At 44.6% G+C, this 25,787-nt stretch overlaps 1 protein-coding gene across 1 annotated transcript in view; it reads left to right on the forward strand.

The window, feature by feature from the left end:
• The window catches only part of LOC123990490 (delta-like protein 4), a 24,748-nt gene extending 389 nt beyond the window's left edge, over positions 1–24,359 (forward strand). Inside the window, exons 1-11 of the mRNA XM_046291039.1 lie at positions 1–112; positions 256–516; positions 966–1,023; positions 3,019–3,282; positions 5,793–5,853; positions 6,940–7,070; positions 8,049–8,218; positions 9,860–10,079; positions 18,781–19,540; positions 22,301–22,412; positions 23,114–24,359. The exon at positions 1–112 is cut by the window's left edge and continues 389 nt beyond it. Coding sequence (XP_046146995.1) covers positions 59–112; positions 256–516; positions 966–1,023; positions 3,019–3,282; positions 5,793–5,853; positions 6,940–7,070; positions 8,049–8,218; positions 9,860–10,079; positions 18,781–19,540; positions 22,301–22,412; positions 23,114–23,119 — 2,097 coding nt within the window. The 5' untranslated portion in view covers positions 1–58 and the 3' untranslated portion in view covers positions 23,120–24,359. The remainder of the gene's footprint in view (positions 113–255; positions 517–965; positions 1,024–3,018; positions 3,283–5,792; positions 5,854–6,939; positions 7,071–8,048; positions 8,219–9,859; positions 10,080–18,780; positions 19,541–22,300; positions 22,413–23,113) is intronic.
• The last annotated feature ends 1,428 nt before the right edge of the window (positions 24,360–25,787 follow it).

Consider the following 25,787-nt stretch of genomic DNA (forward strand, 5'->3'; position numbering starts at 1 on the left):
TTTGGAATATAGGGGATATATTGGCGGGTGACGCGTGTGCCCTGGATAAGCGAGAAGAATGGCAGCTTGGTTCACTTTTACCATCGCATTCAGCACCACTGTACTGACACAGGTAAGGAGGAATCGGCTGGATACCCTGCAGGAGCTGTCAACGAATGATCACTCAAAGTAGCCTATTCCAAGGAAAGGGTCTATTTTAGCGTGTGCGTAACGGTGTTTTCCAAAAAATCACATCTTCTCTTCTTTTTTTTGTAGGTATTTGGATCCGGTGTTTTTGAGATCGATCTACATGAATTTAAAAACAGCAAAGGATTGCTGGAGAATGGCAACTCGTGCAGGCTCAACTGCAGGACTTTCTTTCGTGTTTGTCTTAAGAACTACCAGGCGGTCGTGTCGCCAGGTGACTGTATCTTTGGAAATGCATTGACACCGGTGCTAGGGACCAACTCCTTTAGCGCCATGGACGGGGGAGCTTTCAGTAGACCCATCCGACTACCGTTCAACTTCGGATGGCCGGTAAGACAGACAGCCTAGATGCAGTCCATATTATTAGTTGAATGTATACCATGCCAAGGTCAGTGTTGTTGTGTTATGAAGCAGGCGGGTTGTGATTGGTTTGGAGAGAAAGAAAGCGCACCAGTTATTGGTGAGTAATGAGATAAGCCATCATTAGGTAATGCTGTGTGTATAACCAAACACACACACAGAGAGGATTGACACACAACACACGACGTTGTTTATTTCTAAATGCACCGCACGGCGGTAAAACCTACTATAACATGTTTGCCTCGATGCAAATTTTACAATCCTAAATTATATAGCCATGCATAAACAGACAGTTCGTTTTTAAATTACGCTCAATTCTAGCTGTGATAAAGTGTGATATTGTCAAATGTAATTATATTGCCTGTACGAACTGGATTTTGAATGATATTTTCTAATGACTGAATGCGTTCTGTCCTTAGGGTTCGTTTTCTTTGATAATTGAAGCCTGGTATTCACCTTCAACAGATCTACCTGTTGGTAAGTCGATCTATTCAACGCCGCAAGAGGGCGACCTTTCTACCACATTTGACAAATAGTCCCTCTATAACTAAAGCACTTTTTAAACGTCAAACCTTTATCCATAATGAGTATCTTCTCACTATCATCGACCCATTCCCATTACTGTTAATTGTTCCCTATATTTTTTTTCTCAAATTTCTACTCCTTTATGCAACCCTTTGTTGCTCAGCTTCAAAACACCTTTTTCATTCTTGTGCTCCAACACAATGTGACTTCCTGCGGTGTATTTCTGGCGTGGGAACGAGTTGAGGGCTTTGGTGAGAACACACAGAGGCTGCCAAGGCTATGTGACTACATCTTCCTGTATTTTACACCTTGCTCTGTTCCGCCCATTGGAAGCAGCCTGGGAAGGTTTTTTTTTTTTTGCTGACAGAAAGGAAGAGGACATTTTAATCTCAGTTTATTGTCCATCTAAAACCATTATGGTTTTGTTCTTATGAGATTTGATAAGAAGCCACCTGATCTGTGTAACGGCAGGCTGTAGGGCCGCGGGTACATATTCAAACACAGTGAACGGAGCATGCATGATATTTCACATCGAAATAGGGCTAGGATATTTCAATCGTATGATATGAGATATGGCACGAGATAGAATATATTGAATGATAGGAGAACAATGGATAATAGAGAATAATGTAAGAGGCATCATTAGACCCAGTCAGACAATGTATGTGGAACTTGATTGTAACACAGAAGACTACTTTTCCAACATGGCTGTTAGAAAACAGACTCATACCTTTTGATCTCACTTTGGCACCTAGGCTGTGTTACTGTAAAAAGCACTTTGGCACCTAGGCTGTGTTACTGTAAAAAGCACTTTGGCACCTAGGCTAAAAAGCACTTTGGCACCTAGGCTGTGTTACTGTAAAAAGCACTTTGGCACCTAGGCTGTGTTACTGTAAAAAGCACTTTGGCACCTAGGCTAAAAAGCACTTTGGCACCTAGGCTGTGTTACTGTAAAAAGCACTTTGGCACCTAGGCTGTGTTACTGTAAAAAGCACTTTGGCACCTAGGCTAAAAAGCACTTTGGCACCTAGGCTGTGTTACTGTAAAAAGCACTTTGGCACCTATGCTGTGTTACTGTAAAAAACACTTTGGCACCTAGGCTGTGTTACTGTAAAAAGCACTTTGGCACCTAGGCTGTGTTACTGTAAAAAGCACTGGCACCTAGGCTGGTTTACTGTAAAAAGCACTTTGGCACCTAGGCTGTGTTACTGTAAAAAACACTTTGGCACCTAGGCTGTGTTACTGTAAAAAACACTTTGGCACCTAGGCTGTGTTACTGTAAAAAGCACTTTGGCACCTAGGCTGGTTTACTGTAAAAAGCACTTTGGCACCTAGGCTGTGTTACTGTAAAAAACACTTTGGCACCTAGGCTGTGTTACTGTAAAAAACACTTTGGCACCTAGGCTGTGTTACTGTAAAAAAGCACTTTGGCACCTAGGCTGTGTTACTGTAAAAAGCACTTTGGCACCTAGGCTGTGTTACTGTAAAAAGCACTTTGGCACCTAGGCTGTGTTACTGTAAAAAGCACTTTGGCGCCTAGGCTATGTTACTGTAAAAAGCACTTTGGCACCTAGGCTGTGTTACTGTAAAAAGCACTTTGTGACAACTAAAAAGTAATTTATTGATTGATTATTGATTGATGTAACTAATGCATTCTCTCTCTCTCTCTCTCTCTCTTTTCCTTTCTCTCTCTCTTCCTCTTTCTCTCTCTCTCCATCTCTTTCTCTCTCTCTGTCTCTCTCTCTCTCTCCTGTCCCTCTCTCTCTCTCTCTCTCCCTCTCTCTCTCTCCTGTCTCTCTCTCTCTTCCCCTCTCTCTCTCCCTCTCTCTCTCTCTCTCTCTCTCTCTCTCTCTCTCTCTCTCTCTCTCTGTCTCTCTCCTGTCTCTCTCTCTCCATCTCTCTCTCTCTTCCTTTCTATCTCTCTCTCTCTCTCTTCTTCCCTTCCAGACACCAGCAACCCAGAGATGTTGATTAGTTTCTTTTCCATCCAGAGACAGCTGGGCGTTGGGTCCGCCTGGTCTCTGGATGTTCAGAGCGTCCGACAGACGGAGTTAAGGTATTCTTACCGCTTCATCTGCAATGACAATTATTACGGAGAAAGTTGTTCCAAAATATGCACGCCGAGGGACGACCGTTTTGGCCACTACACCTGCGACCGCGACGGCCAGTTGTCCTGTCTGCCCGGCTGGAAGGGGGAATACTGCGAAGAACGTAAGCAAACCGAGAGAAACCAACCGTTATCGAACCCCGCAAAAAAGAAAAACACAACTCAACCCCACTGGCTTATCAGAGTCCATGTCACACTTGTCTTTGACCATGTTGGATATACAATATCATAACTTCTTCAATGATTACAGGCCTTTACTATAGGCCAGTGTTTTTTCCTTCTAGCAAGCTTGGTCATCGTTTTTGATGCACTTTAGCTGTTTCTTCCATGAGTTTCGCTGTGCTTTTAGTTTTCCCCGAGCTTGTTGGTACATCGTTTTCAGAAAGCGAGTGAAAGGTGTACAGTAGCTGTGGTTTACTTGTATATAGGTCGTCTGTGGCCCTCTGCCAAGAGGTTTGGTTGTTAAATGGCACAGCAGTTGGTACTCGTAACAGCTGTAGGGTCACTGGTTCAAGGCTGAATTGATTTGGTTTTCCTCAATCGCTACATTGGTGGCAGCGGTGGGATGGATGCCACAGTCTCTCAGGGTTTTGTTGCAAGCTTGTCCTGATGCACTGGTCCTGTGAGAGATAGAGGGATACATAGACAGAATGAGAATACCTGTATGTTAACCTACTGCGTACTCTGCTGAGAGGCCTGGGCCTTTATGGCGCAGGAAGTTTCCATTTTCTTTATACACGTAAAAAGGGCCACTGAAATAACCGTGTGGAGATGAGCACATGTTTGCCATGCTACGTTGGTCTAAGAGGTCATCTCTGTAGGGCTGCAGCATGTATAGTAAGTGTATGAGAAGGAGTCAGCCTTATGTGTAGGCCCTAGGGAACCAAGAGATGCTGTTAGAGAGGGGCTGTTTGCTGAATATGAGGACAAGCAGCATAGTTGAACAATATGCTTAAGACATAGGTACTAGTGCACTACAAAATGAGCATAAAAACAAACGCTGGTTCTCTTCTCTATGTTTTGGACAGAACAGAAACTGAACGAACTCATACTTTCACAGGGAGAACAGCCAGTTGGGAGGTTAGCGCCATTTGATGTGTGCCTCATTTACCAAAACAAATTCACCGAAGCATTTCAGGGAAACATCTTAAAACATAAATCGTTACCATTTGTTTGAGTCAGTTTGATACGCAGTATGACAAGGGATCTATCGTCATCGGCGTCACTTGGCGGTGAAGGAGAGATTGGCACGTGTTACGGTTGCATTTTGACCGTGGCGCCAAATCCTTGACCAGAGCAATTACACACCCACTTACCGTCCGTAGTATAGAAACAATGCACGTGAGATGAAGGAAGTGGATCTCTCCACCCTCCGTCGCTCTCCCTGGCTGTGAGAGTGGAGTTTGTATTTCTATACTACGACTACCTGAAAGTAGAGCGCGTTCCTGGTAATTTAATCCCGGGCCGTTTGAACGTCACTGGCAGAACACCGGGTGCAGCAGCACGCGCTGGGGTTAATCGCAACGTTATTATCCGCCACGCGCCACTGAAATCGTAGTCTCCCTATTGTTGGGGGCTCGCGGGCCGCATAGCAGCTGCAAGTATGGTTCGCGCAGACAAGGAACAACAATGGTGGCAGCTGTCCGCTATTGCGCACGGGCATCTGTTTAGGACAAACCCGGCCGTTTACCGGCGGTCGCAAGCTTATCAAACCGGAATCGGTGTCGCACACAGAGAGAGAGAGATGCCCATCTAGAACACAAGACATTACAAACCGTAAATTACCCAGCTTCCTCATGGTCCCGCTGTAGCAGTTGGGTGGTGTGACAGGTTCAGTTGGAGCTTGTGTTTGTCTGCCCTTTGAAGAAGCAGCATTGTGGCTGAAATGAATAGATGTTATGATGGAGATGCTTAAGTAGCCTGAGGTGTGATATATGTCCAATATACCACTGCTGAACGGAGTGCCTGGACACAGCCCTTAGCCGTGGTATATTGGACATATACCACGAACCCCCTTGAAGTGCCGTATTGATATTATACAACGGATTGGCAACGTAATTAGAGCAGTAAAAAGACATGTTTTGTCGTAAGGTCTGATATACTATGGCTGTCCAGCCACTCAGCATGCAGAGCTCGAGCCCGTGATGCCTTTTATAGCGTTGTTTTATTATAGCCTATACACATGCAAGCACATCTTTTGTGTGTTTTATGAAGGATCTTTTTTTCTGGGGGGGGGGGGATAATACTTCATGATGTAGGCTAATGTTCAGAAGTCCATAATTTGCATCAGTAGGCTATAATATCCTTGAAATTGCAGCTGTTTTGATGTACATGAGTTACTGTAATGATAGCTTTGCCTATCGTGACTGTGGCTTAGATGCACATAATGTATTCAGATTGATTTACGTCCAAGGTCCACAGTATGAATAACGTTTAAAACACTATACATAACCCCTGGATATCTATTGGTGCGTGTGTGTTACACTATAGATAACCCCTGGATATCTATTGGTGCGTGTGTGTTACACTATAGATAACCCCTGGATATCTATTGGTGCGTGTGTGTTACACTATAGATAACCCCTGGATATCTATTGGTGCGTGTGTGTTACAGCCATCTGCCTCGTGGGATGCAGTGAAGGAAACGGAAACTGCTCCAGACCTGGCGAGTGTGTGTAAGTAATATAGAAATTATAAAATATATGTGTGTGTGTGTGTGTGTGTGTGTGTGTGTGTGTGTGTGTGTGTGTGTGTGTGTGTGTGTGTGTGTGTGTGTGTGTGTGTGTGTGTGTGTGTGTGTGTGTGTGTGTGTGTGTGTGTGTGTGTGTGTGAAGGAGACAGTATTTCAATTTTTCTCTAAATTGGTCCAATATTTATATTCCATGTGATGTCAACTGTTCAGCAGGAAGCAATCTATTTTTCAATGCTGAAGATCAAAGCAGCCAACTCTTTCTCTCTCTCTTTCTCTCTCTCTTTCTCCTCTCTCTTTCTTTCTCTCTTTGTCCTCTCTCTCTCTCTTTCTCCTCTCTCTCTCTGTCTCTCTCTCCTCTCTCTTTCTCCTCTCTCTCTGTCTCTCTCTCCTCTCTCTCGCTCCTTCTCTCTTTCTTTCTTTCTCTCTCTTTCTCTCACTTTCTCTCTTTCTCGCTCTCTTTCTCTCTCTCTTTCTCTCTCTCTCTTTCTCACTCTCTTTCTTTCTCTCTTTCTCTCTCTCTTTCTCACACTCTTTCTCTCTCTCGTTCTCTCTCTCTTTCTCACTCTCTTTCTTTCTCTCTTTCTTTCTCTCTCTTTCTCTCTCTCTCTCTCTATTTCTCTCCCTTTCTCTCTTTCTCACACTCTTTCTTTCTCTCTTTCTCCTCTCTTTCTTTCTCTCTTTCTCTCTTCTCTCTCAAGATTTTGGTCAGAACTATAAGTATGCTGTTCACACAAAGTCTAGAGTAGAATAATTGACTCCATATGAACATTTGTATCGAGGGGTTTCTGCAGTAAGGGAACATGCATGCATACAATTGGTCCCCGTAGTCATAAAACTATAGTCAAGTGTTCTGCACTCTGTCTTAGAGGGATACTGTAGATGATTGGTTGTTATTGCATGTGACAACGTGGTTGGTTGAATCAAACAATTAACAAAAAAAACCTATCAATTTAATTAACCAATCAGTCAGTGAATAAATGCTGTATAAATAAAGGTATGGTACTAATGAAGGAACATTTACCTGCATTGCAGAGTTTTTAATGGTACATTACTCTTCCTGTGTCTCCAGGTGCAGAGAAGGTTGGCAGGGTCTGTTCTGTGATGAGTGTAAGAAGTACCCAGCGTGTAAACATGGCACCTGCCAACAGCCTTGGCAGTGTCACTGTAAGGAGGGCTGGGGAGGGCTCTTCTGTGACCAAGGCAAGAACACATCTTCATCATCACCATCGTAGTTGCACAGAGAAATCTGACTGAAACATATCAGAAAAGGGGGAATAAATTATGTTTTCCATTCAAATACTGACCCTAAAAGAATCCCTCAAAAATAGAGAAGACGTTGACATGAATCTGTACGTCAACATGATCTATCAGCTGTTCTTATGTTAATCCATTATCACTGGTGAGCTCATCAGGATGTTCCTATACACTTTTTGTCTATGAGAAGAAAATATGTTAGTTGACTAATCTGTTTGACTTAGTAGTTTACCTTACATACAGGAAGTTATGTTGACCTTACATACAGGAAGTTATGTTGACCTTACATACAGGAAGTTATGTTGACCTTACATACAGGAAGTTATGTTGACCTTACATACAGGAAGTTATGTTGACTTTACATACAGGAAGTTATGTTGACCTCACATACAGGAAGTTATGTTGACCTTACATACAGGAAGTTATGTTGACCTTACATACAGGAAGTTATGTTGACTTTACATACAGGAAGTTATGTTGACCTTACATACAGGAAGTTATGTTGACTTTACATACAGGAAGTTATGTTGACCTCACATACAGGAAGTTATGTTGACCTTACATACAGGAAGTTATGTTGACCTTACATACAGGAAGTTATGTTGACCTTACATACAGGTCGTTATGTTGATCTTATGTTGACCTTACATACACATGTTTTGGGGGGGAAATTATATTGTTTTATAATAATACAATTGCTCAGAGAAAGTGATTTTGATTAACAAGTTTTAAAAAAAATCTCAAAAGTTAGACGTCAAAATGATTGAGACCCATAAAGTCAAATAAATTTGTGCTCTATTCCCAGCATACAATATAACTCATCCTTATCATGGGTGTCAAATTATTTAACCCCACGATACATGTACAGTATATGACCTTATATTTTACCTTTATTTGACCTTTGACCTCTCTGCTCCCTCTCAGATCTGAACTTCTGCACGCACCACCGGCCGTGTGTGAACGGGGCGACCTGCATGAACACGGGTCAAGGCAGCTATACCTGTACCTGTCCCCCTGGGTTCACTGGGGTCAACTGTGAGCTGGAGCTGCAGGAGTGTGACAGCGACCCCTGCAGGAACGGAGGACTCTGCACGGTAAGCAGTGGTTAGATAGATATGTTAGAAGGGACAGCACCGTGGAGGAAGGGGTTAGATAGACATGTTAGAGGGGACAGCACCGTGGAGGAAGGGGTTAGATAGACATGTTAGAGGGGACAGCACCGTGGAGGAAGGGGTTAGATAGACATGTTAGAGGGGACAGCACCGTGGAGGAAGGGGTTATATAGACATGTTAGAGGGGACAGCACCGTGGAGGAAGGGGTTAGATAGACATGTTAGAAGGGACAGCACCGTGGAGGAAGGGGTTAGATAGATATGTTAGAGGGGACAGCACCGTGGAGGAAGGGGTTAGATAGACATGTTAGAAGGGACAGCACCGTGGAGGAAGGGGTTAGATAGACATGTTAGAAGGGACAGCACCGTGGAGGAAGGGGTTAGATAGACATGTTAGAAGGGACAGCACCGTGGAGGAAGGGGTTAGATAGACATGTTAGAGGGGACAGCCCCTGCAGGAACGGAGGACTCTGCACAGTGAGTTAGTAAGCACTAGATGACTGCGGACAATGCCTGCAGGAACGACCGTTAAGATGGCCCCCTACAAGTCACTAAATGCCCAGGCTAGAAGTGGCAATATTGTCAGAACTGATGAGCAGATGGGTACAATATATACATACAAAGTATGTGGACACCCCTTCAAATGACTGGATTCAGCTATTTCATTCGATCACACAGACATGCAATCTCCATAGACAAACATTGTCACTAGAATGGCCTTACTGAAGAGGTCAGTGACTTTCAACGTGGCGCCGTCATAGGATACGATTACTTTCTAGACGATTCTGTGCTTCCAACTTTGTGGCAACAGTTTGGAGAAGGCCCTTTCCTGTTTCAGGTTGACAATGCCCCCATGCACAACCCGAGGGTCATACAGAAATGGTTTGTCGAGATCGGTGTGGATGAATTTGACTGGTCCGCACAGAGCCCTGACCTCAACCCCATCAAACACCTTTGGGATGAATTGGAACGCCGACTGCGAGCCAAACCTAATGGCACAACATTGGTGCCCGACCTCACTAATGCTCTTGTGGGTGAATGGAAGTAAGTCCCCGTAGCAATGTTCCAACATCTCGTGGAAAAGCCTTCCCAGAAGAGTGGAGGCTGTTATAGCAGCAATGTTCCAACATCTAGTGGAAAGCCTTCCCAGAAGAGTGGAGGCTGTTATAGCAGCAATGTTCCAACATCTAGTGGAAAGCCTTCCCAGAAGAGTGCAGGCTGTTATAGCAGCAATGTTCCAACATCTAGTGGAAAAGCCTTCCCAGAAGAGTGGAGGCTGTCATAGCTGCAAAAGCAGGGACCAACTCCATATTGATGCTCAATAAAAGGGGCAGAGTTAAATGTTCCTTTAAATACCCTTAAAGGGGCAGAGTTAAATGTTCCTTTAAATACCCTTAAAGGGCAGAGTTAAATGTTCCTTTAAATATCCTTAAAGGGGCAGAGTTAAATGTTCCTTTAAATACCCTTAAAGGGGCAGAGTTAAATGTTCCTTTAAATACCCTTAAAGGGGCAGAGTTATTGTCATAAGTGACGTGAGAGGAAGGGGGAATGACTGCATTTTTTAGAAACGACTGTAATCCAATCTGTCTTGACCTTTAGATCTTAACTGTCTCCTTTTTATAGAACCTGGATGTTGGCTACAGGTGTTCGTGTCCGCAGGGCTTCGAGGGTTCTCACTGTGAACACAGCCTGCTGACTTGTGCCGACTCCCCCTGCTTCCACAGCGGACAGTGCCATCAGAAGGACAACGGGCATAGCTACATCTGCGAGTGTCCTCCCGGATACACAGGACTCAACTGTGAGAAGAGAGTGGACAAGTGCACATCTCTTCCCTGCGCCAACGGTATGCTACGGCCTCTCTCCACTCCCCCCCCTTCTTCCCCCCTCCTCCTCTTCTTCTCTTCCCCCTCCTCCTCAGGAAGGTTGGAAGTGTGTGATGGAACTACTATCTCTCTTCTCTCTCCCCCTCCCCTTCTCCCCTTACCCTGAATTCCTCTTGGGCCGGCGGTCTGGAAGTGTGATTGAACTACTATCTCTCTCCCCTCTCTTCTCCCCCTCCCCTTCTCCCCTTACCCTGAATTCCTCTTGGGCCGGCGGTCTGGAAGTGTTATGGAACTACTATCTCTCTCTCCCCCCCCCCTTCTCCCCTTACCCTGAATTCCTCTTGGGCCGGCGGTCTGGAAGTGTTATGGAACTACTATCTCTCTCCCCCTCCCCTTCTCCCCTTACCCTGAATTCCTCTTGGGCCGGCGGTCTGGAAGTGTTATGGAACTACTATCTCTCTCCCTCTCTTCTCTCTCCCCCTCCCCTTCTCCCCTTACCCTGAATTCCTCTTGGGCCGGCGGTCTGGAAGTGTTATGGAACTACTATCTCTCTCCCCTCTCTTCTCTCTCCCCCCCTCCCCTTCTCCCCTTACCCTGAATTCCTCTTGGGCCGGCGGTCTGGAAGTGTTATGGAACTACTATCTCTCTCCCCCCCTCTCTTCTCTCTACTATCTCTCCCCCCTCCCCTTCTCCCCTTACCCTGAATTCCTCTTGGGCCGGCGGTCTGGAAGTGTTATGGAACTACTATCTCTCTCCCCCCCCCTCCCCTTCTCCCCTTACCCTGAATTCCTCTTGGGCCGGCGGTCTGGAAGTGTTATGGAACTACTATCTCTCTCCCCTCTCTTCTCTCTCCCCCCTCTCCCCTTCTCCCCTTACCTTGAATTCCTCTTGGGCCGGCGGTCTGGAAGTGTTATGGAACTGTGTGTCTATTGTGCTGGATGTCAACATACGATGGCTTCCAGTCGGCTTCAGGGAATGTCACCCGATACTGTTCATTCAGTCGGGCCTGTGCTAATAGTTCAAACAGAGGATGAAGGAAAATACTGTTAAATGGACAAATAATGTGATAAATATTAAATCCACTTGGGCTCAGGGTGACCTTTTTAAGAGACACTCTCATGCTTGATGTGGTGCATGGGTTTAGTGATGAAGGGAACAGTCGGAATCATTCAGACTTGAGACTTCGTATCTAACGGTTACTGAGGCCTCAAGATGTATAGTGTGAAGTCAGGGGAAAGAGGGAGATACCTAGTCAGATGTCCAACTGAATGTTTTCAACTGAAATGTGTCTTCTGCATTTAACCCTTCTCTGAATCAGAGAGGTGCAGGGGGGGGGGCTGCCTTAACAGTGGGTTAACTGCCTTGCTCAGAGGAAGAATGACTTTTACCTTGTCAGCTCAGGGATTCGATCCGAAGTAGTGTGTAGTAGTGGTGTAGTGGTGTAGTGTGTAGTGGTGTAGTGACGTAGTGGTGTAGTGGTGTAGTGTGTAGTGGTGTAGTGACATAGTGGTGTAGTGTGTAGTGGTGTAGTGTGTAGTGGGAAGTAGTGTGTAGTGGTGTAGTGTGTAGTGGTCTAATGTGTAGTGGGAAGTAGTGTGTAGTGGTGTAGTGTGTAGTTGTGTAGTGGTCTAGTGTGTAGTGGGAAGTAGTGTGTAGTGGTGTAGTGTGTAGTTGTGTAGTGGTCTAGTGTGTAGTGGGAAGTAGTGTGTAGTGGTGTAGTGTGTAGTTGTGTAGTGGTCTAGTGTGTAGTGGTTTAGTGTGTAGTGACGTAGTCTGTAGTGGTGTAGTGGTGTATTGGTGTAGTGTGTAGTGGTGTATTGGTGTAGTGGTGTAGTGGTGTAGTGGTGTAGTGTGTAGTGTTGTAGTGACATAGTGTATAGTGGTGTAGTGTGCAGTGGGAAGTAGTGTGTAGTGGTGTAGTGTGTAGTGGGAAGTAGTGTGTAGTGGTGTAGTTACTTAGTGGTGTAGTGTGTAGTGTATAGTGGTGTAGTGTGTAGTGGTGTAGTGTGTAGGGGGTGTAGTGTATAGTGGTATAGTGTATAGTGGTGTAGTGTGTAGGGTATAGTGGTGTAGTGTGTAGTGGTGTTGTGGTGTAGTGATGTAGTGGTGTAGTGATGTAGGGTGTAGTGGTGTAGTGTATAGTGGTGTAGTGTGTAGGGTATAGTGGTGTAGTGTGTAGTGGTGTAGTGTGTAGTGGTGTAGTGTGTAGGGTATAGTGTGTAGTTGTGTAGTGGTGTAGTGTGTAGTGGTGTAGTGTGTAGCAGTGTAGTGTCTAGTGGTGTAGTGGTGTCGTGTGTAGTGTGTAGTGACGTAGTGGTGTAGTGATGTAGTGGTCTAGTGTGTAGTGTTTAGTGGGAGGGAAGTAGTGTGTAGTGGTGTAGTGTGTAGTTGTGTAGTGGTCTAGTGTGGAGTGGTCTAGTGTGTAGTGGTGTAGTGGGAAGTAGTGAAGAAGTGTGTAGTGGTGTAGTGTGTAGTGTGTAGTGGTGTAGTGTGTAGTGACGTAGTGGTGTAGTGGTGTAGTGTGTAGTGGGAAGTAGTGAAGTAGTGTGTAGTGATGTAGTGGTGTAGTGTGTGTAGTGGTGTAGTGTGTAGTGATGTAGTGGTGTAGTGTGTAGTGGTGTAGTGGTGTAGTGTGTAGTGACGTAGTGGTGTAGTGACGTAGTGGTGTAGTGTGTAGTGGTGTAGTGTGTAGTGGTGTAGTGGTGTAGTGTGTAGTGGTGTAGTGATGTAGTGTGTAGGGGTGTAGTGTGTAGTGGTGTAGTGTGTAGTTGTGTAGTGGTCTAGTGTGTAGTGTGTAGTTGTGTTGTGGTCTAGTGTGTAGTGGTCTAGTGTGTAGTGTGTAGTGGTGTAGTGTGTAGTGGTGTAGTGTGTAGTGGGAAGTGGTGGTGTAGTGTGTAGTGTGTAGTGGGGTGTAGTGGTGTAGTGTGTAGTGGTGGGAAATAGTGAAGTAGTGTGTAGTGGTGTAGTGACGTAGTGGTGTAGTGTGTAGTGACGTAGTGGTGTAGTGGTGTAGTGTGTAGTGGTGTAGTGTGTAGTGTGTAGTGTGTAGTGTGTAGGGGTGTAGTGTGTAGTGGTGTAGTGTGTAGTGGTGTAGTGGGTAGTGGTCTAGTGTGTAGTGTGTAGTTGTGTTGTGGTCTAGTGTTGTGTGTTGTGGTCTAGTGGTGTAGTGTGTAGTGGTGTAGTGTGTAGTGTGTAGTGGGAAGTAGTGAAGTAGTGTGTAGTGTGTAGTGATGTAGTGGTGTCGTGTGTAGTGGTGTAGTGTGTAGTGATGTAGTGGTGTAGTGTGTAGTGGTGTAGTGTGAAGTGGTGTAGTGTGTAGTGTGTAGTGGTGTAGTGGTGTAGTGTGTAGTGGTGTAGTGTGTAGTGTGTAGTGGTGTAGTGATGTAGTGTGTAGGGGTGTGGTGTAGTGGTGTAGTGTGTAGTGGTGTAGTGTGTAGTGTGTAGTGTGTAGTGTGTAGTAGTGTGTAGTGGTGTAGTGTGTAGTGGTGTAGTGTGTAGTGGTGTAGTGTGTAGTGGTGTACTGTGTAGTGTGTAATGGTGTAGTGTGTAGTGGTGTAGTGGTGTAGTGTGTAGTGTGTAGTAGTGGGAAGTAGTGTGTAGTGTGTAGTGGTGTAGTGTGTAGTGGTGTAGTGTGTAGTGGTGTAGTGATGTAGTGTGTGTAGTGGTGTAGTGTGTAGTGGTGTAGTGTGTAGTGGTGTAGTGTGTAGTGTGTAGTGGGAAGTAGTGAAGTAGTGTGTAGTGTGTAGTGATGTAGTGGTGTAGTGTGTAGTGTGTGTAGTGTGTAGTGGGAAGTAGTGTGTAGTGTGTAGTGTGTAGTGGTGTAGTGGTGTAGTGTGTAGTGATGTAGTGGTGTAGTGTGTAGTGGTGTAGTGGTGTAGTGTGTAGGGTGTAGTGGTGTAGTGTGTGTAGTGTGTAGTGGTGTAGTGTGTAGTGGTGTAGTGTGTAGTGGTGTAGTGTGTAGTGTGTAGTGGTCTAGTGTGTAGTGGTGTAGTGTGTAGGGGTGTAGTGTGTAGTGGTGTAGTGGTGTAGTGGTGTAGTGTGTAGTGGTGTATTGGTGTAGTGGTGTATTGGTGTAGTGTGTAGTGATGTAATGTGTAGTGGTGTAGTGGTGTAATGTGTAGTGTGTGTAGTGGTGTAGTGTGAAGTAGTGATGTAGTGGTGTAGTAGTGTAGTGTGCAGTGGTGTAGTGTGTTGTGGTGTAGTGATGTAGTGGTGTAGTGTGTTGTGATGTAGTGGTGTAGTGTGTAGTGGTGTAGTGGTGTTGTGTGTAGTGGGAAGTAGTGGTGTAGTGTGTAGTGGTGTAGTGATGTAGTGTGTAGTGGTGTAGTGATGTAGTGTGTAGTGGTGTAGTTATATAGTGGTGTAGTGTGTAGTGGTGTAGTGTGTGTAGTGGTGTATTGGTTTAGTGGTGTAGTGGTGTAGTGGGAAGTAGTGTGTAGTGGTGTAGTGTGTAGTGATGTAGTGTATAGTGGTGTAGTGTGCAGTGGGAAGTAGTGTATAGTGGTGTAGTGTGTAGTTGTTTATTGTGTAGTGGTGTAGTGGGAAGTAGTGTGTAGTGGTGTAGTTACTTAGTGGTGTAGTGTGTAGTGTATAGTGGTGTAGTGTGTAGTGTTTAGTGATGTAGTGGTGTCGTGTGTAGTGGTGTCGTGTGTAGTGGTGTAGGGGTGTAGTGTATAGTGGTATAGTGTATAGTGGTGTAGTGTGTAGGGTATAGTGGTGTAGTGTATAGTGGTGTAGTGTGTAGTGGTGTTGTGGTGTAGTGATGTAGTGGTGTAGTGATGTAGGGTGTAGTGGTGTAGTGTATAGTGGTGTAGTGGTGTAGTTTGTATTGGTGTAGTGTGTAGTGGTGTAGTGTGTAGTGTGTAGTGGTGTAGTGTGTAGTGTGTAGTGGTGTCGTGTGTAGTGGTGTGGTGTAGTGTGTAGTGGTGTTGTGGGAAGTAGTGTAGTGGTGTAGTGTGTAGTTGTGTAGTGTGTAGTATGTAGGGTATAGTGGTGTAGTGTGTAGGGTATAGTGGTGTAGTGTGTAGGGTATAGTGGTGTAGTGTGTAGTGGTGTAGTGATGTAGTGGTGTAGGGTACAGTGGTGTAGTGGTGTAGTGTGTAGTGGTGTAGTGTGTAGTGGTGTAGTGTGTAGTGGTGTAGTGTGTAGCGGTGTAGTGTGTAGTGGTGTAGTTGTGTAGTGGTGTGTAGTGGTGTAGTGTGTAGCGGTGTAGTGTGTAGTGGTGTAGTGATGTAGTGGTGTAGGGTACAGTGGTGTAGTGGTGTAGTGTGTAGGGTGTAGTGTGTAGTGGTGTAGTGTTTAGTGGTGTAGTGTGTAGCGGTGTAGTGTGTAGTGGTGTAGTTGTGTAGTGGTGTGTAGTGGTGTAGTGTGTAGCGGTGTAGTGTGTAGTGGTGTAGTGTGTTGTGGTGTAGTGTATAGTGGTGTAGTGTGTAGGGTATAGTGGTGTAGTGTATAGTGGTGTAGTGTATAGTGGTGTAGTGTGTAGTGGTGTAGTGTGTAGTGGTGTAGTGTATAGTGGTGTAGTGGTGTAGTGTGTATTGGTGTAGTGGTGTAGTGGGAAGTAGTGAAGTAGTGTGTAGGGGTGTAGTGTGTAGTGGTGTAGTGTGTAGTGGTGTAGTGTGTAGCTGTGTAGTGTGTAGTGGTGTAGTGTATAGTGGTGTAGTGTGTAGTGGTGTAGTGGTGTAGTGTGTAGTGTGTAGTGGTGTAGTGTGTAGCTGTATAGTGGTGTAGTGTGTAGTGACGTAGTGTGTAGTGTTGTAGTGTGTAGTGATGTAGTGTATAGTGGTGTAGTGTGCAGTGGGAAGTAGTGTATAGTGGTGTAGTGTGTAGTTGTTTATTGTGTAGTGGTGTAGTGGGAAGTAGTGTGTAGTGGTGTAGTTACTTAGTGGTGTAGTGTGTAGTGTATAGTGGTGTAGTGTGTAGTGGTGTAGTTTGTATTGGTGTAGTGTGTAGTGGTGTAGTGTGTAGTGGTGTAGTGTGTAGTGTATAGTGGTGTAGTGTGTAGTGGTGTAGTGTGTAGTGTGTAGTGGTGTAGTGTGTAGCTGTATAGTGGTGTAGTGTGTAGTGACGTAGTGTGTAGTGTTGTAGTGTGTAGTGATGTAGTGTATAGTGGTGTAGTGTGCAGTGGGAAGTAGTGTATAGTGGTGTAGTATGTAGTTGTTTATTGTGTAGTGGTGTAGTGGGAAGTAGTGTGTAGTGGTGTAGTTACTTAGTGGTGTAGTGTGTAGTGTATAGTGGTGTAGTGTGTAGTGGTGTAGTTTGTATTGGTGTAGTGTGTAGTGGTGTAGTGTGTAGTGTGTAGTGGTGTAGTGTGTAGTTGTGTAGTGTGTAGTGGTGTAGTGGTGTCGTGTGTAGTGGTGTGGTGTAGTGTGTAGTGGTGTTATGGGAAGTAGTGTAGTGGTGTAGTGTGTAGTTGTGTAGTGTGTAGTATGTAGGGTATAGTGGTGTAGTGTGTAGGGTATAGTGGTGTAGTGGTGTAGTGTGTAGTGGTGTAGTGATGTAGTGGTGTAGGGTACAGTGGTGTAGTGGTGTAGTGTGTAGGGTGTAGTGGTGTAGTGTGTAGTGGTGTAGTGTGTAGTGGTGTAGTGTGTAGCGGTGTAGTGTGTAGTGGTGTAGTTGTGTAGTGGTGTGTAGTGGTGTAGTGTGTAGCGGTGTAGTGTGTAGTGGTGTAGTGTGTTGTGGTGTAGTGTATAGTGGTGTAGTGTGTAGGGTATAGTGGTGTAGTGTATAGTGGTGTAGTGTGTAGTGGTGTAGTGGTGTAGTGTGTAGTGTGTAGTGGTGTAGTGTATAGTGGTGTAGTGGTGTAGTGTGTATTGGTGTAGTGTGTATTGGTGTAGTGGTGTAGTGGGAAGTAGTGAAGTAGTGTGTAGTGTGTAGGGGTGTAGTGTGTAGTGGTGTAGTGTGTAGTGGTGTAGTGTGTAGCTGTGTAGTGTGTAGTGGTGTAGTGTATAGTGGTGTAGTGTGTAGTGGTGTAGTGTGTAGTGGTGTAGTGTGTAGCTGTATAGTGGTGTAGTGTGTAGTGGTGTAGTGGTGTAGTGTGTAGTGTGTAGTGTAGTGTGTAGCTGTGTAGTGTGTAGTGGTGTAGTGTATAGTGGTGTAGTGTGTAGTGGTGTAGTGTGTAGTGTGTGTAGTGTGTAGTGTGTAGTGGTGTAGTGTATAGTGGTGTAGTGTATAGTGGTGTAGTGTGTAGGGTATAGTGGTGTAGTGTGTAGTGGTGTAGTGTGTAGGGTATAGTGGTGTAGTGTGTAGTGTGTAGTGGTGTAGTGGTCTAGTGGTGTAGTGTGTAGTGGTGTAGTGTATAGTGGTGTAGTGGTGTAGTGTGTAGTGTATAGTGGTGTAGTGTATAGTGGTGTAGTGGTGTAGTGTGTATTGGTGTAGTGGTGTAGTGTGTAGGGTATAGTGGTGTAGGGTATAGTGGTGTAGTGTGTAGTGTGTAGTTGTGTAGTGTGTAGTGTGTAGTGGTGTAGTGGTGTCGTGTGTAGTGTGTAGTGGTGTAGTGTGTAGTGGTGTAGCGTGTAGTGGTGTAGTGTGTAGTGGTGTAGTATGTAGTGGTAAGTACTGAAGTAGTGTGTAGTGTGTAGTGTGTAGTGGGAAGTAGTGTAGTGGTGTAGTGGTGTAGTAGTGTAGTAGTGTAGTGGTGTAGTGTGTGGTGGTGTAGTGGGAAGTAGTGAAGTAGTGGTGTAGTGGTGTAGTGTGTAGTGGTGTAGTGAAGTAGTGGTGTAGTGTGTAGTGGTGTAGTGTGTAGTGGTGTAGTGTGTAGTGGTGTAGTGTGTAGTGGTGTATTGAAGTAGTGGTGTAGTGTGTAGTGGTGTAGTGTGTGGTGGTGTAGTGGGAAGTAGTGAAGTAGTGGTGTAGTGGTGTAGTGTGTAGTGGTGTAGTGAAGTAGTGGTGTAGTGTGTAGTGGTGTAGTGTGTAGTGGTGTAGTGTGTAGTGGTGTAGTGTGTAGTGGTGTATTGAAGTAGTGGTGTAGTGTGTAGTGGTGTAGTGGTGTAGTGTGTAGTGGTGTAGTGGTGTAGTGTGTAGTGGTGTATTGATGTAGTGGTGTAGTGTGTAGTGGTGTAGTGTGTAGTGGTGTATTGAAGTAGTGGTGTAGTGTGTAGTGGTGTAGTGTGTAGTGGTGTAGTGTGTAGTGGTGTATTGAAGTAGTGGTGTAGTGTGTAGTGGTGTAGTGGTGTAGTGTGTAGTGGTGTAGTGTGTAGTGGTGTAGTGTGTAGTGGTGTAGTGTGTAGTGGTGTAGTGTGTAGTGTGTAGTGGTGTAGTGTGTAGTGGTGTAGTGTGTAGTGGTGTAGTGTGTAGTGGTGTAGTGGTGTAAGTAGTGGTGTAGTGTGTAGTGGTGTAGTGTGTAGTGGTGTAGTGGTGTAGTGTGTAGGTGTATTGTAAGTAGTGGTGTAGTGTGTAGTGGTGTAGTGTGTAGTGGTGTAGTGTGTAGTGGTGTATTGAAGTAGTGGTGTAGTGTGTAGTGGTGTAGTGTGTAGTGGTGTAGTGTGTAGTGGTGTATTGAAGTAGTGGTGTAGTGTGTAGTGGTGTAGTGTGTAGTGGTGTAGTGTGTAGTGGTGTATTGAAGTAGTGGTGTAGTGTGTAGTGGTGTAGTGTGTAGTGGTGTAGTGTGTAGTGGTGTATTGAAGTAGTGGTGTAGTGTGTAGTGGACCAATTGTGTGTGTCTGCTTATCTGTTCTCTCCCCCAAGACCCTGACCCCTGACCCCCTGTGTCTCTCTCTCCAGGCGGTCTGTGTTTGATCCACGGTGGCGTGCGTCTGTGTAGCTGTCGCTCCGGTTTCACCGGCCAGCGCTGTGAGATCAACATCAACGAGTGTGCCGGGAACCCCTGCACCAACGGAGGGACCTGCCTGGACCGCATCAACGACTACACCTGTCACTGCCCCCAGGGATACGTCGGACGAAACTGCGACCGCGGCCTGTACGAGTGCTCCATCAACCCCTGTCTTAACGGAGGGCTCTGCACCGGGGGAAGGGGGCCGGGGAAACCCCCTGCCACCTGTATCTGTCCCGTCGGCTTTACCGGATCACGCTGCCAGTTCTTTGCTGTGACCCTGCCGGTGGGTGGGGAGAGGATCAATGGAGAGAGCCAAGATGGCTTCCAGTGGGCGGCAGTTTCCTTGGCTGTAGGGCTGGTTGCATTTCTGGTGCTGCTATGCATGGTTGGGCTGGCTCTACGGCACATCCACAGGCGGACCGGCAGGGACAGGGGAGATGGGGAGACCATGAACAACCTATCAGATGTACAGAGGGATAACCTAATCCCCGCCTCCCAGCTGAAGAACACCAATCAGAAGGTTGGACTGGAGGTGGACTGCGAATCAGAGAAGTCAAACTTCATCCATAAGAACTATCAATTGGACTCGTATAGTAACGCAAAGTCGAAGGAGTTGAACGATGATACGTCGCAAGAGGATAGAAGCAAAAGTCATGTGATCTATGACACGTGTTTAGAAGAGAAAATACCTCTGAGTAGAATGTACAGGTAAGAAAACCATTGTTGTTGTTGTTGTTGTTGTTGTCTAAATTAAGCTTTTCGATGAGTTTTATCTTGATTCTGAAATGTTAGACCACATCTGCAAACATGAAGAACTAGCCAACTGCTTCTGCAATGACACATTGAGACATAGGCTACTAACAGCTCTATACTAACAGCTCTATACTTACAGCTCTATACTAACAGCTCTATACTTACAGCTCTATACTAACAGCTCTATACTAACAGCTCTATACTAACAGCTCTATACTAACAGCTCTATACTAACAGCTCTATACTACACAGCTCTATACTAACAGCTCTATACTAACAGCTCTATACTAACAGCTCTATACTTACAGCTCTATACTAACAGCTCTATACTAACAGCTCTATACTATTACAGCTCTATACTAACAGCTCTATACTAACAGCTCTATACTAACAGCTCTATACTTACAGCTCTATACTAACAGCTCTATACTAACAGCTCTATACTTAGTACAGCTCTATACAGTACAGCTCTATACTAACAGCTCTATACTTACAGCTCTATACTAACAGCTCAGTAGTAGGGTACAGCTCTAGGGTACTTACAGCTCAGTATACTAACAGCTCTATACTAACAGCTCTATACTAACAGCTCAGTACCAACAGTATACTAACAGCTCTATACTTACAGCTCTATACTAACAGCTCTATACAGTAGGGTACAGCTCTACATACTAACAGCTCTATACTTACAGCTCTATACTAACAGCTCTAGTACTTACAGCTCTATACTAACAGCTCTATACTACAACAGCTCTATAGGTACAGTACAGCTCTATACTATCAGCTCAGTACAGTAGAGGGTACAGTAGTAGTACAGTAGAGTACAGTAGGTACAGTAGAGTAGGGTACAGTAGAGTAGGGTACAGTAGAGTAGAGTAGGGTAGAGTATATTGGAATAGGGTACAGTAGAGTAGGGTACAGTAGAGTATATTGGAATAGGGTACAGTAGAGTACAGTACAAGTAGGTAGAGTACAGTAGTAGTAGGGTACAGTAGGGTACAGTAGAGTAGGGTACAGTAGAGTACAGTAGAGTAGGGTACAGTAGAGTAGGGTACAGTAGAGTAGGGTACAGTTGAGTAGGGTACAGTAGAGTAGGGTACAGCAGAGTATATTGGAATATGGTACAGTAGAGTAGGGTACAGTAGAGTAGGGTAGAGTGTATTGGAATAGGGTACAGTAGAGTATGGTACAGTAAAGTAGGGTAGAGTATATTGGAATAGGGTACAGTAGAGTAGGGTAACAGTAGAGTAGAGTAGGGTAGAGTATATTGGAATAGGGTACATTAGAGTAGGGTACAGTAGAGTGTATTGGAATAGGGTACAGTAGAGTATAGGTGGGTACAGTGGAGTAGAGTAGGGTACAGTATAATAGTGTACAGTAGAGGGTACAGTAGAGTAGGGTAGAGTATCTTGGAATAGGGTACAGTAGAGTAGGGTACAGTAGAGTAGGGTACAGTAGAGTAGGGTATAATTGAGTAGAGTAGGGCACAGTATAGTAGGGTACAGTAGAGTAGGGTATAATTGAGTAGAGTAGGGTACAGTAGAGTAGAGTAGGGTATAATTGAGTAGATTAGGGTACAGTATAGTAGAGTAGGGTACAGTATAATATAGTGGGGCTCAGTAGAGTATGGTATAATGGAGTAGAGTAGGGTACAGTATAATAGGGTACAGTAGAGTAGAGTAGGGTACAGTATAATAGGGTACAGTAGAGTAGAGTAGGGCACAATGGAGTAGGGTTCAGTGGATTACAGTAAGGTAGGGTTCAGTGGATTACAGCAAGGTAGGGTTCAGTGGATTACAGTAAAGTAGTGTTCAGGAGAGTACAGTAAAGTAAGATTCAGTGGATTACAGTAAGGTAGAGTTCAGTGGATTACAGTAAATTAGGGTTCAGTGGATTACAGTAAGGTAGGGTTCAGTGGATTACAGTAAGGTAGGGTTCAGTGGATTACAGTAAAGTAGGGTTCAGGAGAGTACAGTAAGGTAGGGTTCAGTGGATTACAGCAAGGTAGGGTTCAGTGGATTACAGTAAAGTAGGGTTCAGGAGAGTACAGTAAGGTAGGGTTCGGTGGATTACAGTAAGGTAGGGTTCAGTGGATTACAGCAAGGTAGGGTTCAGGAGAGTACAATAAGGTAGGGTTCAGTGCATTACAGTAAGGTAGGGTTCAGTGGATTACAGTAAGGTAGGGTTCAGCGGATTACAGTAAGGTAGGGTTCAGGAGAGTACAGTAAGGTATGGTTCAGTGGATTACAGTAAGGTAGGGTTCAGGAGAGTACAGTAAGGTAGGGCTCAGTGGATTACAGTAAGGTAGGGTTCGGTGGATTACAGTAAAGTAGGGCTCAGTGGATTACAGTAAGGTAGGATTCGGTGGATTACAGTAAGGTAGACAGCCACCTGTGTGTAAACAATGACTTTGTACTATATTATCGTAACAATATGTTTTTTTCTTGTCTTGGATTGAATTAGAACATATCACGATGTAAATAATTGTCCTAAATTTGAGATTTCTTTGAGTTATTATGGGATGGGACAGCCATTTTATACCTCTTCTGGAGAATCCCTCGTTGACATGTTCTCCCTCTCTATACCGCTGTCTCCCTGTACATTCTTTCCCACCCCCATCAGTAGGATTCCCGATGCATCGCCTCGTTTGACCATATGCTTCTACTTTTAAGGTGGACTGACTGAGTGTGTGTGTTGATTTATGGTGTTTTGCAGTGAAAAGTCGGAGTGTAGGATATCAACGATATGTTCCTCTCGAGACGCTCAGATCTACCAGTCCGTCTTTGTTATAGGAGAGGAGCGGAGGGCGTGCGTCATAGCAACAGAGGTAAGGATAAATACACCCCCCCCCAAAAAAATATATATACTTTTTCATCAGTACATATTTTGCGGTTTCCCTCTACAGCGTTTCATATCACACTTATTGTCAATTACAAATGCTGTACATTTATTCTTGGTGATGTTATGTTTTTTTTATTTTTATAGATACACATTGTGGAAGTAAGACATATTATTTTTCTTAAACATAAGCCAGGGAAATATCCTGTACGTCTATATGGCGTAATCATGTATGCCAAGTCAATATGGCGAAATAATCTTATATGGAAGTGATCTCACTCAACTATAAAAGTGTATCAAATCACTGTTCTTCAAACTGACAATTTGATGGCCTGGAAAAAGGGATACAGTGTCCCAGAAACACACCCATTCACCCCACAGAGTTGGATCCCTGGACTGCTCTCGCTCTGCACATGCTTCAGATACGTTTTAAGCTTTAGCGTTGCATAGTCTCGTGCTTGGAACACAAGCCAATGCATATGGTTTTGATACGTTTTAAAGCTTCATTATTTTGTCTCACAAGCCCTATGTTTTAACGTAGAAGCGCTGAGTGTAATTGAAAGCAGGATGAGCCAAGCAATAACATATAGCATACCCGTAAGAATAGATAACACAACTCTGATGTTCACTCACTGTTTTCCCCTGTTCCCACTGCTTGCCTCTAAGCCTTTTTCCTCTCTTCCTCCCCAGGTATAAGCTGTATGAAGAAGCGAGGGAGCGATAGAGGAGAAACACAATCGAGGCAGAATTTATTTTTCTTTTTTTTCTGGATTGTTTACAAAAAAATCTGAGAAAAGACTGGTGACTGTTTCTGATGTCACCTTTTGATGTCACTGCCGATGTCACTGCCGATGTCACTAGTGATGTCACTGCCGATGTCACTAGTGATGTCACTGCCGATGTCACTGCCGATGTCACTAGTGATGTCACTGCCGATGTCACTAGTGATGTCACTGCCGATGTCACTAGTGATGTCACTGCTGCTCTGGAACACTTGAGAGATGGCGAGAGAGAGACGATGAGACAGAGACAGAGATGGACGAACCTCCTCCTCTTCTCTGTAAACAAACTAAAGAACACTTTATTGACCGAGTGTTTGTATACAAAACGTGTCCAGTAGCGGTCATGAACCTCATGAATGGTTAAACAAATGGTTAGATCAACTGGTAAAATGGTTAAAAGACTGACCGAACTTGAATGTCAGCAAGCAAAACCACAAACTTGAACTGAACTCATCTGTCCTGGGCAGCAATGGAGGAGAGACTAGGTGAAACAGGACAAATGGCCCGGAGCTCGTAGTTGACCCCTGACCTCTCAGTTGACCCCTGCCCGACCTAATCATGGGGACTTCGACAGCCAACTAATCAAAATGGGGATGCCTGTGATTCAATTGATCTTTAACCCCTAGCCAGCATCATTCACCAGCTATGCAAGACCCAAGGTCCAGGGTGGAGCCAACTCGCTGAAACTGACCAACCAACCGCAAACAACCGACTGACTAGTTGATGAAAACCACAGACTAACCACGACAAAAACCTGAGAACGATGAATGTCTGACTGAACAAACGTCTCAACTGTCAGTCGCTCCGAACAAACGCCTGGACGGACTTTTCCAGACTTTTTCATTCCATGCAAATGGGTGAAAACATGCGGCCCAGAATGACTAGAAGCCTAAACAAGAGTTTCAATGCTAAAACTAAACACTTGTCTCTCCACGGAGGACTTGAACACCAAAAAGAAAAACACAGGTGGGGAAAAAAATGTTTTTCCATCAACAGGAATTTGGAAGAGGAGGAAACATCCCAAATGGAGTCCTATTCCCTAAATAGTGCACTACTATAGACCAGAGTCCTATTCCCTAAATAGTGTACTACTATAGACCAGAGCCCTATTCCCTATATAGTGCACTACTATAGACCAGAGTCCTATTCCCTAAATAGTGTACTACTATAGACCAGAGCCCTATTCCCTATATAGTGGTACTACTATAGACCAGAGCCCTATTCCCTAAATAGTGCACTACTATAGACCAGAGTCCTATTCCCTAAATAGTGTACTACTATAGACCAGAGCCCTATTCCCTATATAGTGTACTACTATAGACCAGAGCCCTATTCCCTATATAGTGTACTACTATAGACCAGAGCCCTATTCCCTATATAGTGTACTACTATAGACCAGAGCCCTATTCCCTATATAGTGTACTACTATAGACCAGAGCCCTATTCCCTATATAGTGCACTACTATAGACCAGAGCCCTATTCCCTATATAGTGCACTACTATAGACCAGAGCCCTATTCCCTATATAGTGTACTACTATAGACCAGAGCCCTATTCCCTATATAGTGTACTACTATAGACCAGAGCCCTATTCCCTATATAGTGCACTACTATAGACCAGAGCCCTATTCCCTAAATAGTGCACTACTATAGACCAGAGTCCTATTCCCTATATAGTGCACTACTATAGACCAGAGCCCTATTCCCTATATAGTACACTACTATAGACCAGAGTCCTATTCCCTATATAGTGGTACTACTATAGACCAGAGCCCTATTCCCTATATAGTACACTACTATAGACCAGAGCCCTATTCCTAAATAGTGCACTACTATAGACCAGAGTCCTATTCCTATATAGTGTACTACTATAGACCAGAGTCCTATTCCCTATATAGTGTACTACTATAGACCAGAGCCCTATTCCCTATATAGTGGTACTACTATAGACCAGAACCCTATTCCCTATATAGTGGTACTACTATAGACCAGAGTCCTATTCCCTATATAGTGCACTACTATAGACCAGAGCCCTATTCCCTATATAGTGCACTACTATAGACCAGAGTCCTATTCCCTATATAGTGTACTACTATAGACCAGAGCCCTATTCCCTATATAGTGGTACTACTATAGACCAGAGCCCTATTCCCTATATAGTAGTGCACTACTATAGACCAGAGCCCTATTCCCTATATAGTACACTACTATAGACCAGAGCCCTATTCCTATATAGTACACTACTTTAGACCAGAGCCCTATTCCCTATATAGTCACTACTATAGACCAAACCTTTGGACTCCCAAGACCAGAGCCCTATTCCTCTAAGTGCTATAGACTACAGACCAGGCCCTATTCCCTGTATCACTAACCGACCCAGAGTCGTCCGGGTTAGTGGTTTGACCGGGCCCTATTCCCTCATTGTAAAATAATAATTTGTCCTTCAATGATTTGCCTAGATAAATAAAAAATATATAAAAAATAGTAGTGCACTATATTTAGGGAATAGGAGGTAATTTGGGAGGTAACCAAACAGCCCTGACATGAAGGAATATAGAAAGACCCTGTCATATCACTGCCTG

Source organism: Oncorhynchus gorbuscha, linkage group LG12 (assembly GCF_021184085.1).
Source record: "Oncorhynchus gorbuscha isolate QuinsamMale2020 ecotype Even-year linkage group LG12, OgorEven_v1.0, whole genome shotgun sequence".
NCBI lineage: Eukaryota > Metazoa > Chordata > Actinopteri > Salmoniformes > Salmonidae > Oncorhynchus > Oncorhynchus gorbuscha.